We start from the raw sequence: 18,418 nt of genomic DNA on the forward strand, positions 1-18,418 counted from the left end.
TATCAGGCCAAATGAAGGACACTGGGGTGGCAGTGGAAAGATATAACCATGAGGTTTTTAATATTTATTTATTTTGAATGTGTTAACAGAACTTCCATCCCCTAATTTCCCCCCGAAATGGCCATAATGGCCAGTGCAGGGCCACGCTGAAGCCAGGAACTAGGAGCTTCATCTGGGTCTCCCACATGGGTGCAGGGGCCCAACACTTGGGCCATCATCTACTGCTTTTCCCCAGGCCATTAGCAGGGAGCTGGATCAGAAGTGGAGCAGCCAGGACATGAACTGGTGCCAATATGGGCTGTCAGCATTGCAGGTGGCAGCTTTCCCTGCTACACCACAGTGCTGACCTCTCTAAGTCAGTCTAGCACCTGTCTGGCAGCCCACAGGGCCCTTCAGCTTCACAGAGAAAGCGCAGGACAGCTTGCATCACTGTCATCTTCAGTCTAGCTGGTTGCTGGAAGGAGTGCTACTGGTAGGGAGGCAGCAGATGGACTGGGCATGGAGGGGGGAATGTAGGTGACAGGGTCCAGATGGACCCCCTGGTGGGAGCTGCCTTCAGGTAACAGGATGGCCAATGGGGTGGGGTGGGGAGCACCCCCCAGGGAGGCCAACTTGAAACAACTGATTTCAATCCAATGCCTTTTAGGGAAAGCTCAGGATGCCACCAGAGTCCATAGCAGGGCACATGGCCTGGAGTGACAGACCTGAAGGATGGGGAAAGGAGGTAGCACTATAGCAAAACAGAACCATAGTTGCAAAACTTGAGAGACAAAGCAACAAAAGTGAGTGGGCCTGGAATATGCAGTAGAAGTGGGAAAGAGGCCAGGCGGGAGCCCAGCAGAGCACGCGAACGGTTCTGGACTTGGAGAGCAACAGGAAACCACCCGAAGGGGCTTACATGGAAGACAGACAGGAGCACATCTGGGGTTTGAGACATCACCCTGGCTGCAGAGGGGCATGCAGAGAGGACGAGGGGAGACCCAGGAGGAAGCTGCGCTGTCTGCGAGCAGAAGCGGTGCTGGCGGGACCATGCAGGTGGCGGTGGGGATGGTGAGAAATGGAGGGGCCCGAGAGACAGAAGGAGGTAGAATCGCCAGGGGAGGGGAAGCGACGAGTCCCGGGCTCCCTTCCTGGACCACTGGGCACATGATCGGTTCACTGACTGGGGTAGGAACGTTGGCTGGGAAGAAAGTGATGTGCTTTGATTAGGACACGTTGAGTTTGAGGCCTTGGTGGGACACATGAGCTGGGGTATCCAGGAGGCAGGCAGGAGAGATCAGGCATGGAGACTGGAAGGCACAGGTCGTGGCTGGGTAGGGGTGTCTAGAGGGGTGCGCAGGGCCTGGTGGCCCAGAACTGAAAAGAGGAGGCTGAGAAGGAATGGCCGCCACCAACAGAACAGCCTGACCAGTCGTGTGGCTTTCCACTGCCTGCAGCACTGAGTATCCTGGGATGCCCCTGGGAAGGTATCCAGGGCAACAGAAGGGACTGGGGAGCTGGCCCATTCTGTCTCTACCCGGAGGCAAACTCCTCTATCCTAGATCCGTTCCCAGCAGAGCAAGGAAAGCCCTCCCCGCTCCCAAACATCTCCCCTGTGGAAAATGGCCTTGGCTCAACAAAGCGCAGGAACAGAGCTCAGTCGAGTGGTGCTGTGGAGGGTGGGAGCCTCCAGGAGGCCCCAATGGAAGGCACGGGGGCTGCCCCACTGGGTGCAAGTCACAGGGGTCCGCCTCATCCCGCTCCCAGTGCTGCCTGTTCCCCATGGGGGTCCACAGGATTCTGTGCACCTGTGATGGGGGCCCCTGTTGCCCTTCTCAGGCTCAGGACCACCAGAGTTGCTGTTCACCTCCCCACACTGCCTCTTCCTCCCGCTTCTGGAACAGGTGTTGAACGACAGGTGCATGATGCAGGAGGGTCATAGCAAAGCAGTACCAGAAACAGGCTGAAGGCTCCTGTAACCCACTCAGAGGATTGGATCCTTATGAGAGTGACCCAGCATGGGCAGATGGTCCTGCTGTCCCTGCTGCATGGCCCAGTGAGAATCCTACACTGAAAGGGGATGGGGGATGGCACAGTCAGAGGCACTGGGCTCCATTGCTGGGGAGTAGGGGACAGAGGGTAAAAGTGCCCAGTCTCATCAGTTAGGGGAAACAGCAGAGGTCCTCTTTCCTCATTTAAAAAATTGTTTATTTAGGGGCCAGCTCTGGCGCCGCAAGTTAAGCCATGGCCAGCAGTGCCAGCATCCCATATGGGCATCCATTCAGGTCCTGGCTGCTCCACTTTTTTTTTTTTTTAGAGGATTTATTTATTTGAAAGGCAGAGTTAGAGAGAGAGAGAGAGAGAGAGAGAGAGAGGTCTTCCATCCACTGGTTCATTCCCCAAATGGCAGCAATGGCTGGAGCTGGGCCAATCAGGAGCCAGGAGCTTCTTCCAGGTCTCCCACGCGGGTGCAGGGACCCAAGGACTTGGGCCATCTTCCACTGCTTTCTCAGGCCATAGCAGAGAGCTGGATTGGAAGTGAAGCAGCTGGGACTCGAACTGGAACCCATATGGGATGCCGGCACTACAGGCAGCGGCTTTAACAGCTATGCCACAGTGCCGGCCCCTGCTCCATTTCTGATGCAGCTCCCTGGTGGTGTGCCCTGGCAAATCAGCAAAGGACAGCTGGGGTGCTTGGACCCCTGAACCTACGTAGGAGACGTGCAGGGAGCTCTTGACTCCTGGCTTTGGCCTGGCCCAGCCCTGGCTGTTTCGGCCGCTTGGGGAGTAAAACAGCAGATGGAAAGTCTCTCTTTCCACCCCCACCCTGTAACTCTGCCTTTCAAGTAAATAGAAAGAAATTGCTGTGGGCACTGCGGGTTGCTTCATGACCCTGGGCAAGTCTCCAAGACAGAGTCCTCAGCTGGGGACTGAGCAGGGGCACTCACGTCTACCCCCCTGCAGCATGGGAGCTCTAGTACTCCTAGCTCTCTCCATGTAGGCTGGAGGCTTGGAGAGAGGCAGCTTCCACATGGTTTTGGGGCCTGCAGCCTAGTACACGGCCAGGCACACAGAACACGTCACAGCCGCGCTTCTCAACCATCAGCCGATGAACTTGGATGGGGAAAAAATTATGTTTCAATTTCCAAAAGCCTCTTTACTGAATGTTAGCGTTTTCTTCCACTGGGATTGTAGTCGACAGACCACAGGAGCATTAGCAGCACCTGTCCCCACAGCAACCACAGGTGTTTTCCTGCAAGAGTTGTTGCCGACTGCTCCAGCCGTGATTTGTAGGCACCACCAGTTTGACATTACACTCATTAGACCTGCTGCAGGTCTTCTTAAGGTGACGACCTAGAAGCACGTTTTCACTCCATCAAACATCTGGGTTTGGGGACTGTTTGTCATTGCGGCTGAGAGGGGTTGAAATATGGAACTGTTAGTGCGAGTCCTGGCTCCTGTGCTTCTGATCCAGCTCCTTCCTAATGTACCCGGGAGGTGGCAGGTGATGGTTCAAGTACTTGAGTTCCTGCCATCCACGTGGGAAACCTGGATGGAATTCCTGGCTCCTGGCTTCAGCCTGGCCCAGAGAGAGATCTTCCATTCATTCACTCATTCCCCAAATGCCCACAACAGTCAGGACTAGGCCAGGCTGAAGCCAGGAGCTTCTCCCGGGTCTCGCATGTGGGTGCAGGGGCCCAAGCACTTGAGCCACTTCTGCGGCCTTTCCAGGTACAATTAACAGAGAGCTGGACTGGAAGTGGAGCAGCAGGGACTCAAACAGGCACCCAAATGGGACGCTGTTACTGCAGGCTGTGGCTTAACCTGCTGTGCCTTAGCACCAGCCCCAGTAAACATATTTTCAAAAAAATTTGTTCATTGCATTTAAAATGGTCTTTCATTTGTATTTCTAAGTATTTTATAAGTTTAAAAACATTACTTTGCATAGGAGTTCATGGGCTTCACCAAACTACCAAAAGGGTCCAGGGTAGGTTAGGGTTAGCAGAAATGGGCACGCACTTCAAAAAGTTCATGAAAAATGGAATTAAGATAACTTAATTTTGGTGCAAAAAAAAATTGAAGTGCAGGTTTAGTTTTTTCCTAACATGAAATTTCTGTAAACTTTGTTTTTCATTTATTTGAAAGGCAGAGTGACAGAGAGAGAGAGGTTTTTTTCATCCGCTGTTCACTCCCCAGATACCCACAAAAGCTAAGGATAGGCCAGGTGGAAGCCAGGAGCCTGGAGCTCAATTCAGGTCTCCCACATGGGTAGACACAAGTACTTGAGTTAGCACCTGCTACATGTTCAGGTGCATTAGGGGTATACATCAGCAGGAAGCTGGAATCAGAAGCTGGGACTCGAAGCCAGGCACTCTGATATGGCATGCAGGCATGTATTGTTTTAACTGTTGTGCCAAATGCTCGCCCTCCCAAGAACTTTTTGAAGAATTCTCAGATACGCTGCCATAACTCTCCCTGGGTACTGAGTTAACCCTGTGATCAGGAAGGGGCTCTGGGCCACCTGTTCCCAAAGCAAACAAATGCATCCGCTGTGTGCAAAGCACTGGGTCAAGGGAAGCCCCAGGCGCACACAGTCAGCTGTTGCAGGCCCACTTCATCCAATGGGCTGAGAGCTGGGCCTAATCTCACAGCCCCTGGGAAAAGTGGCTTTGAGCCACCTCGGTCTGCCACCCCAGCTACAGCCAGCTGGACCAGGGATCTCATTCATGTCTGGCTGGTGGCCTGGGAAGCAGCAGGCAGGATAGCTTGTCAAATCTGTGCTTTCGGATCAAAGGGTAACTAATGGACCCAGGTAGATTCTCTCTCTTGGGGAGTTTGAATTTGAACACAAGGGGGAGTCAGCAGTTGGGAGGTCAGCGGAGGTGACAGACACAAAGAAAGAGGTGGAGCCAAGGGCGGGGACTTGCCAAGTTAGGTGGCCTTGCAACACCTCTCTCCCAGAGGCTGCCTGGCCCTGTGCCCTTGCGCTTCTGCTAGCTACCTCACCTAGCCAAGCCCACCCAGACCCTGCCCCAAGAGTTCACAGAATTGTGAGGGTCAAGGGTCGCCAGCTGCACAGGGCTCACAGCAGAACGACAGACATGCCAGCGGCCCAAAATGAGGGAACTGGGGGTGCTTTCTCCCCAGTGTGACCTTCTCCTGGTCTGTGAATAGTCCTCTGGACCTGTGTCCTGCACCAGAGCCTTGCTAATTCCCATGTAGTCTAGTTTCCTTCCCAAGGACTCCCTAACTGCTCACAAAGCAGCCAGCGCCCATGTGGCCCTGGGCAGGGAGGGGAGACACAAGTGGGACAGGGAGGTCGCACACACACACACACACACACACACACACCACACCCGTGAATGAGGCTGCTTGGGGTAGGCTCCTCCGAGCTGGCTTCTCCTCTCCCTTAGAGGGTGGGGGGATCTACACCACTCCCTTCCTTTGCAGAATTCCTCAAGACGCCTTCTTTGCTCAGAAACACACTCAGATTTCAACCGCACTCGTAACTCCTTTACTCCTAACACCATGTTAGAGGTGAGCAATTCAGGCTCAGAGAGAAGTCTGAAACTTGCCACAAGAAATGAGCGCCAGGCTCCGTAGCAAACTCCACAAAAACCCTGCACCACTGCCCCACTCACAGCTGCTGCCGCCCATCCCCACCCAAATGGACGCACTGGCCGCCTCCAAGTCACCTCGCTCATTCCCCATGTCTTTGCTCCTGACGTCCCCCTGGCTAGAATACCCTGGCGGGATGCCCAGGTGAATTATCTGAGTCAACCTTTAAGACTTGAAAGGCAGTCCACTCTTCCATGAACATCCTCAGTGAGGCGGGAGCCGCGTCCTAACTGCCTGAACTTCCCAAAAGTTCATGGAAAATGCAGTTAAAAGACGTTTATTTAGGTGCAAAAAAAAAAAAAAAATTGAAATCCATGTATAGGAAAGGGGTCTTCAAAAAGTTCATGCAACATGTGTATTATGAAAAAAAACATGCGTGGATCTCAAAACTGTTTTGCAAACAATTTTAAAATTCCATTTCTCAAGAACTTTTGAAGCCCCCCTATCCGTCTTGTCCCCATTACACTAATTAAGAGTGCAAAGCTCTGGCAGCACTGGGAACCTCTCCCCCTCCCCCTCCCCGTGAGTCCTGCCCAGCCCTGGGAAGTCGGCGACATCCAGGACCCCTGAGGGCACGAGTGGCCTCCTGGGTTCCAGCCACTGGCTGTAAAGGGTTTATTCAGTCAACAATAAGCCTGTTATGCTCCAAACACTGGGCCAGGTGCTGGGGATCAAACATGAATGGGGGCATTAACTGGGATGATCAAGTTGATTTTAAACCCTCGAAAAATCTGTAAGAAAAACAACAGACAGCTTAACCCGCGCTTCCGCCCAGGTGTGTGGGGGCGAAGGGGGCTGGCTTGCTACCTCTCCCCTCGCCCCCACCTCCTGCGTGTTCCCAAGGTGAAGATTTGAGGAGGATTAGATCTGTAATCTCTGGATTGGGTATCGCTTTCAGGAAGGCGTGAGACCTACATCTTAACTGGGACGCACACCTGCACCTATTATTCCCATCAGCGGACGCGGGAATTGGCGCTCTGATTGGCAGCCCGTCCGCCATCCAGGGGCGAACTCAAGCCCCCCGCCCCGGACGCGGGTCGGTTACATAAGCGCAACCACCCCGAGGGAGGGTCTCGGGCGACCTTTCCGGAAGGGGCGACCCCTTTAAAAAATACGAGGCTAGTCCCAAGCCCAGATTCCAGCCCCAAACCAGACCCGCCGTTCCGCCCCGCGCCCTGCGAGGACCGTGGATTCTGGGAGCCGCACTCTGGGCTCCGCCCCCAAGGCGCGGGCGCCCATTGGCCAGCGCGGCCGCTGGGCGGGGCCAAGTCTTAAAGGGTCCGAGCCCTGAACGAGACCGGGAGTGGCCGTGACGGCCGGGAAAGCCGGGGGCTTGATGCCACGTGGGCCCATATGGGTTCTTTTTCAGCCTCTCTAATGCCCTTTCCCTAGCCACAGGCCCATGGAGCCCACGAGGGACTATCCACTGTTCGGGGGCGCCTTTTCCGCCATCCTCCCCCCAGGGGCCATTGATGTGAGGTGAGAAGGCCCAGGGGCCCAAGGAGGCTGACCAGGCGGGTGGCGGGAAGAAGCTGGGATAAACTACAGGGTCTGCCTCGCTCCTCTCCAGCGACCTCCGACCGGTCCCGGACAATCAAGAAGTCTTCTGCCATCCTGTGACCGACCAGAGCCTGATCGTGGAACTTCTCGAGCTCCAGGCCCACGTGCGCGGCGAAGCGGCTGCGCGGTGAGAAAGGGGCCCGCGGCTGGCCAATGAGGAGGCCGGAACCGAGGAAGTGGGCGGGGCCTGTGGCTGGACGGTTATTCTGGGCCACAGGGCAAGACCAAGTCGCCGGAAGTGAGCAAAGCCCAGGACTTGGGGGGGGAGGTGGTGTGTGTGTGTTTGCGCGCGCACGCGCGCCCCCCCCCCCCCGTGCTGGGGATGGGGGTGATGGGGGGGCGGTGAGGTGAGGGCAGTGGGAAATGCCCCTCCCTGACCCTGCTGCCCCGCCCCAGGTACCACTTTGAGGACGTTGGCGGGGTACAGGGGGCTAGGGCCCAGCAAGTAGACTCTGTGCAGACCCTCAGTTCGGAGAGCCTGGCCCTGCGCACCTACTGTCCAGAAGCCTGGGTGCTCTCAGGCAAGCAGCAGGTGGCTAAGGAAAACCAGCAGGTGAGGACCGGGGAGTGTGCCATGTCCTGGAAGGGTGAGCGGGGTGGCCCTAGACATCCAGGTAAGCAGTCTGTCTCCCATCCGCTCAGGTAGCAAAGAATGTGACGGTGCATCAGGCCTTGCTGCGGCTGCCCCAGTACCAGACTGACCTCCTGCTCACCTTCAATCAGCCCCCGTAAGGAGGAAGCAAAGGGCAGGGCGGGTGCCTCGTGATTGGGTCCCCAGGAGAATTAAGCTGGGTGGTGCAGAGCAGGGAGATTTGCTGCCAGGGCCCTCCAAGGAGAGGATTGGGGGGGTCACAGCTCCCCGGATCTTCCAGGGAGTTGGAAGTGGGAACTTGCACGCCTCAGGCTCAGATGATGTTCCCTGTCTGTCCCCTCCCCCCAAGCCCTGACAATAGGTCATCTCTTGGCCCTGGAAATCTCTCACCTCCACCCTGGAGCCTGGGTGACTTTGAACAGCTGGTGACCAGCCTGAACCTTCACGATCCCAACATCTTTGGGCTGCAGTAACGATGTTGGGGGCACTGTGTGAGGCTGCTGAGGACCTGGGGACCCCGTTCTGGGAGGCATAGGAAACGAGGCTGAATATCTGGGTTTCCTCCTCTTCCTTCCCTGTGTGTGAACACAAGACACCTCCTCTCTGCAGAAATAAACTTGCTTTATAACCAATATAATCTCTGTGGTTTTGAAGTGAACAGGACACCTGGGTCCCCCCAATTCCCTTTGGTCTTGGAGGGGGGAGTTTAAAGCTGAGCAGAGGAGCAGGAGGAACCCAAGGCTGGCAGTGGAAAGGAAGAGACGCACTTTGGAGTGACCGTTCGGCCCTGAGACAGGGGTGTCAAGTGTTCAGGGGGACGGGGAGGGAAGGTGTGAAGCAACAAGGTGGGGGCTGTCCCTAGGAGTAGTGGTGATTGAACCCTGAGAGAACAGACGGGGAGTGGGGCTGGCTGTCCCCCTGCAGACAGATGAAAGGTCACCTGGTCACAGGCGTGGAAGCAGAAGTGTCCAAGGAGTGCCGCTTGGTGGAGTGTGGGAGACGGCTGTCACTTAGCGTACGTGTGGTAGAGGGAGCGCAGCTGGTCCCAGAAGAAGAGGGAGAGGATGGTGTGGGGGCCAAGGCGGAAGTAGGAGGCACCTATACCCTTGTACATGCCAAAAATGCCCTCTGTCCGAGCTGTCTGCAGCAGAGCGTCCAGGATCCCCCGGTACATGAGGCCCTGGAGCATGTGGGAGAGGGAGGGAGAGCACAGGAGAGGAGCTCGTCAGAGCCCACCAGGGGCCTCCCCTTTGCAGGCTGCATTTGAGAGCTGTCCCACCAGCACCCACAACTTCCCCTGCGTGGCCTTCCCCTTCCGGAGCACTCTCTTACCTTGCCGTGGGCATCTGTGGGCTGGTTGTAGAGCCTCGTGCAGGCCACGTCAAAGGGTGTCATGGCCAGGACCACTGCAATGCCACTCACCATGGCAGCTGCCAGAGCCACCTTCCAACTCTGGGGAGGAAAGATCTGGGCGAGGGTTGTGGGGAGCTTTGTCAGTCAGCCATTGAGCCCCTGGGTCAGGCCAGGCCCTCCCTGCTAACTCAGGTTGCTTCCATTCCAACAGTGACAACACAGTGTGACAACACTGGGAAGGAGGAAGGCCGGTGAGCCCTGCCCAAGGGTGGTGGTGGGGCTCCGGGACCCCTCTGGGAGGCAGTAACAAGAGAAGCAAGGACAGAGTCTAAAGAGTCAATGCCGCCATCCCCAAGTCCTCCTACTGCTCCCTCACACATGAGTGTTAGCACCACCCCCTCGAGGGCCCACCTCAGTCGCCCACCCATTCCCAGGACAGTCCCACCCCTTTCCCAGCCAGTACCTCCCACTGGCTCATGAGGTCCTTGGTGGATGAGAAGGTGCACAGCTGGGTGGAAGAGCCGACGACAACTCGGGGCAGGCCGCCTAGGGCCCCACGCCACAACCCCACCAGGCCATGTTTCTGGCCAATCTCCGTTAGTGCCTGAAACATGCCCTGGTGGGGGCGAAGAGCACGGGGGTGGGGTTCAGTCACCCAGCGTCAGGGGCTGCCACCTCCCAGCACTGTCACGGGCGGGTCCTTAGCACGCATCTGCTGTCTAGACAGCCAGTTCAGTGGGGGCCCTCAGTTGTCACCCCAGAGGAAGCAGCGAGGACAGGAGCAGGCCAGGAGAATGGGGCAGGAGAAACAGGTGCAGAGGGCTAGAGGGACTGGGGCACGTGTTGGAGGGAGGGTCTGGGTGAACTCCAGGGGTGCAGCGGGACTGCACTGATGGACAGGGTAGTGGCTGGCATTGGAGCTGCAGGGCACAGGCAGAAAACTGGGGGAAATGAGAGCGGCTGCTTGGGCCATCAGTGGGACCGGGGACCCCTCACCTGGTGCTTGTACTGGTGACCCACAGCGATTTCAGAGGCTGCCTGTGCTTGCAGATGCGTCTTCACCTGGGAGCAGGAGAGCAGCCCAGTCTGTGTCCAGCGACCACCCTCCCCCTTCCAGACCAAGAGGCCTGACCCCTCGCACATCCTCCAGGGTGTTCAGCAACGAATACCCTTCTCATCTGAAAGTATTGTTGTTCCCACTTAACAAGTTGGTCATGAGACATTGCGTCCCTTGGCTCCAGTCCCGGTGGACAGATCTCCTAGCACTGCAAGACACATCACCCCCCTCCACATCCTCCGTCCCTTGGGGCTGGGGTGGGGTTGGCGAGGTTGAGGAATGGCAGTATTTCCTAAGACCATCCAACGTTAGGCAAGACCCAGGTGCCCGGCCTCTCATGCTGGCTCCCATTCCCAGACCAGATCTCCAGCCCCTACCTTGTCACAGGGTTCCCCCCTGCCAGACTTTGGCCTAAACTTGCTCTCTGACACCCCCACAACCTGTAGGGGCGTGTGCCCTGTGGACTTTGGAGAGGCCACTGTCCCTGAGTCACACCGTGGGAGTGAGACCAGGCTGCCTCTTCTTATACAGAAGCTCTTGTTTGCTCGTAGGAGCAGTAAGCAGAGCCTCCCCCTAGCAAAAGGCGGCTGTGTGACCTTGAACTGGTCACTCTCCCTCTCTGGGTCTCAGGCTCCTGACCCACTTCACCTGTATCAGATAACTCAAAGGAGCACACTGTGGCATTGTAGTTCTGCGATGCCCACACTGGCTGATGTATGGGACTCAAATTCTTCCTCCTCCCCTCCACAACCCCAGCCTCAACAGCAAGTGATAGTGATAAAACAGTAGCAGCCCCCAGATCGAATGTGCCCAGGTGTGTGTTACCGCTGGGTTCCATGGTCTCTGCTAACCTCCCCAGTGGTCCCACAGCACCCATCCCTAGTCACAGCGGCTCCAAGAGCACTAAGATCATCCCCCTTTTACAGATGCGGCAACCGAAGCCCAACAATTATGATTTTCAGAAAGGGCGACTCCAAAGCCGGTACCCGGCATGGATACATTCGACTGTGTACATTGGGTCAACGTGGAGAGGGCGGATCAGAAAACACCATGCCTGCCAGCACACTCCACACACCTTGCAGAGGGCAGCTCCATGCTACCCCGGACCCCGAGAAGGCCAGCGCTCCCACCCGACACCGGCGGTCTGCCTGAAGCCCCCTTCTTACCATGTAGATGGGACTCCCCAGGTAGGCGCCCATGACCCCAGCCAGGGCCCCAGCTGCTGCGCTGCGCGGAGGACTGAGCGCGCCTTCCGCCGTGTGCAGGTAGCCCCTAGCCTCCGCCAGCCCGTAGGTGCCCAGTCGGATGCCATTCATCAGGAACTGGTACAGGAGGGCAGGGGCCAGGCCTTTCTGCAGCGCAGCCAGCCCGTCCACCTTGCCAATGGTGAAGAAGGCGTGGAAGACGTTTCGGTAGTGCCGCTTGTAGGTGCCAGGGGCCTGCAGTTCTCCTTGGAGCTGCATCCTGGTCTTCACCACCTCCAGGGGATTGGTGAACACACAGGCCCCACAGGCTGCCAGACCACTCATCAGGAAGTCCATGGCACTGGCGGGTAGGGCAGCAGTAGCCTCAGAAAGAGAGGTGCGAAGGTAGGGCAAGACCCGGGTGCCTGCCGTCTAGGCTGCGGGAGTGGGAACTGAGAGGTCCCGGAATCTAGTCAGGGTCAAATGTCAAGGCGTCAAGGGTTGGCTGGAATTCAGCAGTTAGCAGCTGGCAAAAGGGGGAGAAAGACGAGTTTGGGAGAAGCCTGGCGAGACGTTATGATAGGGCCCTGATGGCCAGGGGATGTAAGGTTAAAGAGCAGCAGAAGCAGGGAGGTGGCAGGTGGGATGCTAGGGACGGCAGGCTCCCCGGGGCCGCGGGAGCAGAGGAGGCGAACGCGGGATAGGGAGGTGGGAACCGGGGAAAGCAGGGGAAAGCAAACAAGCCGGAGAAAAAGGACTCGGGAGAAGATCCGGCGGCGTCCCCGGGACAGGAACGAGCGCTGGATCGGGGAGCAAGAGTCCGGACTCCGGCCCGGGATGAGGTCCCTAGACGGCCACCGGAGCCCGGGAGCACCTTCACCTGGGGCAGCCTGCGGAGGCCGGGCCGCCACACTCCAGTCCCTGGAGCGCGGCGCCAATGGGGAGCCCCGGAGGGCCGCTGCCTAGAGCCACAGCCAATCAGCGGCGAGCCGGCTCCTCGGCCAATGGGAGGCGCTCTCGGCGGCCCGGCCCCCAGAACCCGCCTGCGGCTGTTGGATTTAACTCTTCCGGGCCCCGACGCCAGGGAGGGGCGGAGGCTCGCTGGTGGGGAGGCAGGGTTGGGTCCCGGGTCCCCTGGGTCTAGAGGTTGAACGCGGAAGCAGTGGCCCTCCTCTGGGGTTTCTAGGGCTCTGGGTGTGGCGAGGGATCGCCTCGGGCGTCCGGAGAACCAGGGGACCCGGGAAGCTGCAGCCCCGCCCGCGGGGGAGAGGGACACACCTGCTGCGCCCGACCTATCTCAGGGTCGCTAGGTTCTAGCCCCAGGGTGTGTCTGACTCTGGGCGCGGTGTGCGAGCTTGGTGAAATCCTCCAGCTTTTTAGATCCTCCCTGCGACGTGGAGGAGGAGGAGAAGGCAGGGCAGGCCACAAGGATTTTACTCTTTCTCTAGCGAGGCCAGGGTTACAGAAAGTTAATGGGAGATTCTGGGATTCTGGACTCTTGGTCCTTGCTCACAAATTGAATAATGGTTAAACAGCGAAGAACGTCTGAGAATAGAGCCTGGGGAAGCTAGCAGGGCAGGGCTGGAGAGGGCAGGCACGGGCAGGCAGGGGGTGCCGCCGGGGGTGGGGGAGGAGGCAGAGGGGTGGCTCCTGGAGGAGGCAGCCCCAGACTGGGAGCAACCTTTGGATCTTCCTTGCTCACCAGCTGAGTGACCTCGGGCAAGTTACTTCAGGTCTCAGAGCCACTTTGCAAAGTGACAGCGGGACTATCTATTACACATCTCTGAGAGAACGTGTTGGACTTGTACTAGGTGCTTGGTAAGCAGGTTTTTGGAACGTTGAGAGCTGGGCCCCGTGTATCCTGCTCTCATGGCCTGGAATGGCCCCGCCAGCATCTTAAACCCCGAAAATCCTCTCTGGACCCAGGAAACTTTCCAGAGTCCCCACTTCCAGCCACTCCCATCTTGCTTGTTCCTCAAACATTTACTCACTTTTTTCTCCTTTTGGTTATGAATTGTTTGTTTCCTAATGTCTTCACTGGACTGGGAGTTCCTGAGGGACCCAGTCAGAGTCTCAGCTGTCTCACCTACGTACTGCTAAGCTGTTGGACGTGAGATGAGGCAGGAGGAGGTGTATACCTCCTGTATTTATAACCTGTATTTATTTATTTATTTATTTATTTGACAGGCAGAGTGGATAGTGAGAGAGAGAGACAGAGAGAAAGGTCTTCCTTTTTGCCGTTGGTTCACCCTCCAATGGCCACCGCCGCTGGCGCACTGCTGCCGGCGCATCGCGCTGATCCGAAGGCAGGAGCCAGGTGCTTCTCCTGGTCTCCCATGGGGTGCAGGGCCCAAGCACTTGGGCCATCCTCCACTGCACTCCTTGGCCACAGCAGAGAGCTGGCCTGGAAGAGGGGCAACCGGGACAGAATCCGGCGCCCCGACCAGGACTAGAACCCGGTGTGCCGGGGAGGATTAGCCTAGTGAGCCACGGCGCCGGCCTATAACCTGTATTTATAACCAATGTCCCACCACTATGACAAACACCCAGCAGACACTCCCCATGAAGGAAGGTTTATTTTGGCTGGTGGTTTGGAGGTTCACGGCCCAAGATTTGGTGGCCTCATTGTCTGGCATCTGATGAGGGTGGTGGATGGGGGAACACCAGGCAAAGGAGGGATAGGATCGTAGGGTGAGACCTGGAGCAGAGAGACAGAGTATCTGTCTGTGTTTCCTCTCCGTATAAAGTCTCCATGAGGCTGGTGCCACGGCTCACTAGGCTAATCCTCCGCTTTGCGGCACTGGCACACCGGGTTCTAGTCCCGGTTGGGGCGCCGGATTCTGTCCCGGTTGCCCCTCTTCCAGGCCAGCTCTCTGCTGTGGCCAGGGAGTGCAGTGGAGGATGGCCCAAGTGCTTGGGCCCTGCACCCCATGGGAGACCAGGAGAAGTACCTGGCTCCTGCCATCGGATCAGCGCGGTGCGCCGGCCGCAGCACGCCAGCCACAGCGGCCATTGGAGGGTGAACCAATGGCAAAAGGAAGACCTTTCTCGCTGTCTCTCTCTCTCTCTCTCACTCTGCCTGTCAAAAAAAAAAAAAAAAAAAAAAAAAAAAAGTCTCCATGACTTGCTCATGGAAGTGCTACTCTAGCAACCCAATCCAATTCAATCATTTCCCAGAAGCCCCCTCCCCCCCCCATAACTGGACGAGGCCTCCATCCCATGATGTTGGAACATGGACATCTGTGGGAGTTAAGGAGCCAGACTGTGTTCAAACTACAGCAGACGCTATGATCATATCCATTTCCTCTACATACAATTTCCCTGATTATTAATCTTACGTTAGGATGATACCTTGTTGTAATTAATGGGCCAACATGGATACATCATTAACTGAAGTCCATACTGGATTCAGATTTTTTCTGTTCCAGGATACCAACTGACACTGAACTGCCTCACCTCCTTAGGCACCTCTTGGCTGTGACAGTTTCCAGACTTAGCTCGTGTTTGATAAGCTCGACGGTTGTGAAAAGTCCTGGTGAATTATTTTGTAAGCTCTCACAGTTAGTCTGTAAAGTTGCAGTTTTGCACACAACTGGACTGGGTGACAGGTTTGGGGCCATGTTCATTGCATCACACTAATGGTGGTACTAGGGACACACTGTTGAGTGCTGCTTGTCACTGTTGATATTCCCCGCCTGCCCACAGTGACGTTGATCAGTTTTTTTCCATTGTAAGGTTACTCCTCTTTCCCTAGGGAGGAAGTCCATGTGCACAGCCCGCACTGAAGGAGGAGGGAGTTGTACTTCTCCTCCTGGAAGGCGAACTCTACGTAAATTGTTTGGAATTCTTCTATATGGGATGTTTGTCTCTCCTCCCAATAGATTCATCTATTCAGCCACTTACTTATATTAGTATGGACTTACGGATATTCACTTTACATTTTGGGTTGTAATTGAATGCATGGGGGTGAGCATTGTGGTGCAGCGGGTTAAGTCACCATCTGGGACACCAGCATCCCCTATCAGAGTGCCTGGCTCGAGTCCCAGCTATTCTGGTTCTGATCCAGCTTCCTGCTGATGTGCAACCTGGGAAGCAGCTGCAGATGACGGCTTGGGGACGTGGGTCTCTGTCACCCATGTGGGAGACCCAGATGGCGCTGCGGGCTCCCGGCTTCCGCCTGATCCAGCCCTGACTATTTGGGCATTTGGGGACTGAAGCAGCAGACAGAAGTATCTCTCATGCATGTGCTTGCTCTTGCTGTCTCTCTCATTCGCACTCTCACTCTTGCTCTTTCTGCCTTTCAAATAAACAAATATTTTAAAAATAATCAATGCACTTAATTTTGTTGCTCAAATTGTTATAGCTTTGGTCTTTGGAAGCTCTTTCAGTTGGCTCCTGGGCCTCCTTGGCTTACTCCCATTAAAGGTTTCTTTCTTTTCTTTTTTTCATAAAAAATCTTTCTTTTTTGTGCATCTGCTGCCCCATTCCTCTGATCAGCTATTTCCTTTTATTGGAGAATGGTTTTGGAAACAAGGCTGTGGGCACAGGTGTGCTTGTTGCTGTCACAGTGTCATTGTTGCTGTCACGGTGTCACTGCTTGTTGCTGTTGGGGTGTCGTTGTTGCTGATGGGGTGTCGTTGTTGTCATGGTGTTACTGCTTGTTGCTGTCATGGTGTCATTGCTTCTCGATTCTCACAGCTGGAAGAGCAAGGAAATACATGTGTGTGTAGTCACTCATGTCTACATAAAAATGTCACTTTTTCTCTGTGTAACCACGTGTATGCCGCACTACACATGAATTCATGTTGCTGTCAGGTCTCTAATCCATCAGCACGTGGGTCGTTCTAGCCACAGTGAGACAGTGAGAGAGAGAGAGACAGGTCTTCCTTCTGTTGGTTCACCCCTCAAATGGAGCCAGGTGCTTCCTCCTGGTCTCCCACGCAGGTGCAGGGCCCAAGCACTTGGGCCATCCTCCACTGCCTTCCTGTGCCACAGCAGAGAGCTGGACTGGAAGAGGAGCAACCAGGACAGAATCCGGCACCCCAACTGGGACTAGAACCCGGTGTGGCGGCGCCGCAGGTGGAGGATTAGCCTATTGAGCCGTGGCACTGGCCCATAATTTTCATCACATCTTTTCATAACTTGATTTGAAATGCACAAAGTGAGCAAGAGAGAGAGAGGGCTCATGTGCTGGTTCACTCCCCAAATGCCTGCCACGGAGGAGGCTGGGCCAGGCTGAAGCCAGGAGCCAGGAGCTCCATCCAGATCTCCCATGTCGGGGGCAGGAACCCAAGTACTTGGACCGTCACCAGTTGCCCTCCAGGCACGTTAGCAGGAAGCTGAATTGGAAGTGCAGAGTAGCCAGCACACCAAACAGGTACTCCACTCTGGGATTGCTGGCGTCCCAGAAGGTGGCTTAACCTGCTACACGGCAACCCCCACCCCCCATTGGGGGTGGCAACCTTTTTTCTGCCAAGGGTCATCTGGGTATTTATAACAACATTCTCAGGCCACACACAATTATCAACTTAAGAATGAGCCTACTGTAGATTTATTGAGTTTCGAGTCCTGTCTGTTGTTGCCTTGGCAGGGCTGGATCTTACACAGCCCTGTGGGACACACATTCCCCACTCCTGCCCTAAGACATGCCTTAGCTGTGCCGAATGGCTGCCCCAGCTTTATTTTATTTATTTATTTTTTTTGTCTTTCTTTCTTTCTTGGATCATGCTTTTGGTGTTGAACCTAAAAACTTATCAACAAGCCCAGGCCACCTAGATTTCCTCCTGTGTTTTCTTCTAGAAGTTTTATTGTAGAGGAAATAAGGCCACAACCAGAGACAAAGGAAGGAAAGTGGACCCCCGAGCCCAACCTTGAAAAGCGGCTGCCCCAGTTATCTGGCGAGGCAGCTGTGCGCAGGGAGGGAAGATGGCCGCAGCTCTGCTTTCTGTAACTCCAGTCGTCAATCTGTCCTATAAATCTGCCCCAGGTGCCTCTTTATAAACACGCCGGACCCACTGGCCATCAGAAGTGTGGTCCTAAGTCATGTAGGCTGTGATTTAAACCCGCCAGTGCTGTCACGGCTGTCACAGTGATGAATCTAGAAATATTGTAAGAAACCTGGGCTCAGGGCTCAGTCTCAGGAAATGATTCCCGCTGAGTCCACCGGCGTTAATAAACCGCTCCCGATCCTCCACTGTCTCTGGTGCCTGTTTGAACAAAGGGAGTTTTCCCACCCCAGGTTTCTGTAACATTCTGCATTCACATTTTACAAGACCTGTGACCCAAGTTGAATATATTTTTGTGAACAATGTGTGTCTAGTTTCATATATATGTATATTTTTTGCATGTGGCCGTCGAATTGTCCCAGCACTGTTAGAACAGATTTTCCTTTCTCCACTGTTTTTGTCTTTTGTCGAGAACCCATTGACTCTCTCTTGCTCTGACTTTCAAATAAATAGGTAAATAAATAATCTTAGTTGTATTTGTAGGAAGTGATTTCTGGGCTCTCTATTCTGTCCCATCCATCTGCATCTGTTGTTTAACTGGTAGCAGACTTTTTTTTTTATGCTTTTCCATCACTTTCTTGTGCTTGCTTACTTTTGTAGTGAACAAACAACACACAGCACATCTTCCCAACATTCAGGCTGCTGCAACAGTTACATAAAATGCTCCAAATAACTGGAAATTCCATCAAATACTTCTTTAATCAGAGATAATTATAGGGGCCGGTGCTGTGGCATAGTGGGTAAAACCGCCACCTGCAGTGCCAGCAGTGCCTCTCTCCCATACGGGCATCAGTTCGAGTCCCGGCTGCTTAATTTCCAATCCCGCTCTCTGCTATGGCCTGGGAAAGCAGTAGAAGATGGCCCAAGTGCTTGGATCAGCCCAGCTCCAGCTGTTGCAGCCATTTGGGGAATGAACCAGCGGGCAGAAGATCTCTCTCTCTCTTTCTCTCTCTCTCTTCCTCTGCCTCTCTGTAACTCTGCCTTTCGGATAAATGACTAAATCTTTCAAAAAAACTGTATGAGAGCAAAAAAGTATCATATATTTATAAAAATAATTATAATACAACTA

At 55.1% G+C, this 18,418-nt stretch overlaps 2 protein-coding genes across 5 annotated transcripts; one reads left to right on the forward strand and one right to left on the reverse strand.

Annotated features, from left to right (window-relative positions):
* The first annotated feature begins 6,666 nt into the window (after positions 1-6,666).
* Positions 6,667-8,382, forward strand: RANGRF (RAN guanine nucleotide release factor). Of its 4 annotated transcripts, none has more exons than XM_002719012.5 (5): positions 6,667-7,077; positions 7,169-7,285; positions 7,555-7,711; positions 7,801-7,886; positions 8,100-8,382. In XM_002719012.5, exons 1-5 carry the CDS (start codon positions 7,001-7,003, stop codon positions 8,221-8,223), a joined length of 561 nt encoding a protein of 186 aa, XP_002719058.2. In that variant the 5' UTR covers positions 6,667-7,000; the 3' UTR covers positions 8,224-8,382. The 4 variants fall into 4 exon arrangements, 2 of the variants coding, with proteins under 2 accessions (XP_002719058.2, XP_008268967.2); XM_008270745.4 differs by having other exon boundaries at positions 6,839-7,077; positions 8,112-8,382; XR_011383659.1 differs by having other exon boundaries at positions 6,867-7,077; positions 7,781-7,886.
* SLC25A35 (solute carrier family 25 member 35) lies at positions 8,353-12,328 on the reverse strand. Its single transcript, XM_002719011.5, has 5 exons — positions 11,327-12,328; positions 10,100-10,165; positions 9,567-9,719; positions 9,083-9,217; positions 8,353-8,930 (listed from the first exon to the last, which is right to left on the reverse strand). Exons 1-5 carry the CDS (start codon positions 11,699-11,701, stop codon positions 8,757-8,759), a joined length of 903 nt encoding a protein of 300 aa, XP_002719057.3. The 5' UTR covers positions 11,702-12,328; the 3' UTR covers positions 8,353-8,756.
* Positions 12,329-18,418: the final 6,090 nt, after the last annotated feature.

This window comes from Oryctolagus cuniculus, chromosome 17, assembly GCF_964237555.1.
Source record: "Oryctolagus cuniculus chromosome 17, mOryCun1.1, whole genome shotgun sequence".
Classification (NCBI taxonomy): domain Eukaryota; kingdom Metazoa; phylum Chordata; class Mammalia; order Lagomorpha; family Leporidae; genus Oryctolagus; species Oryctolagus cuniculus.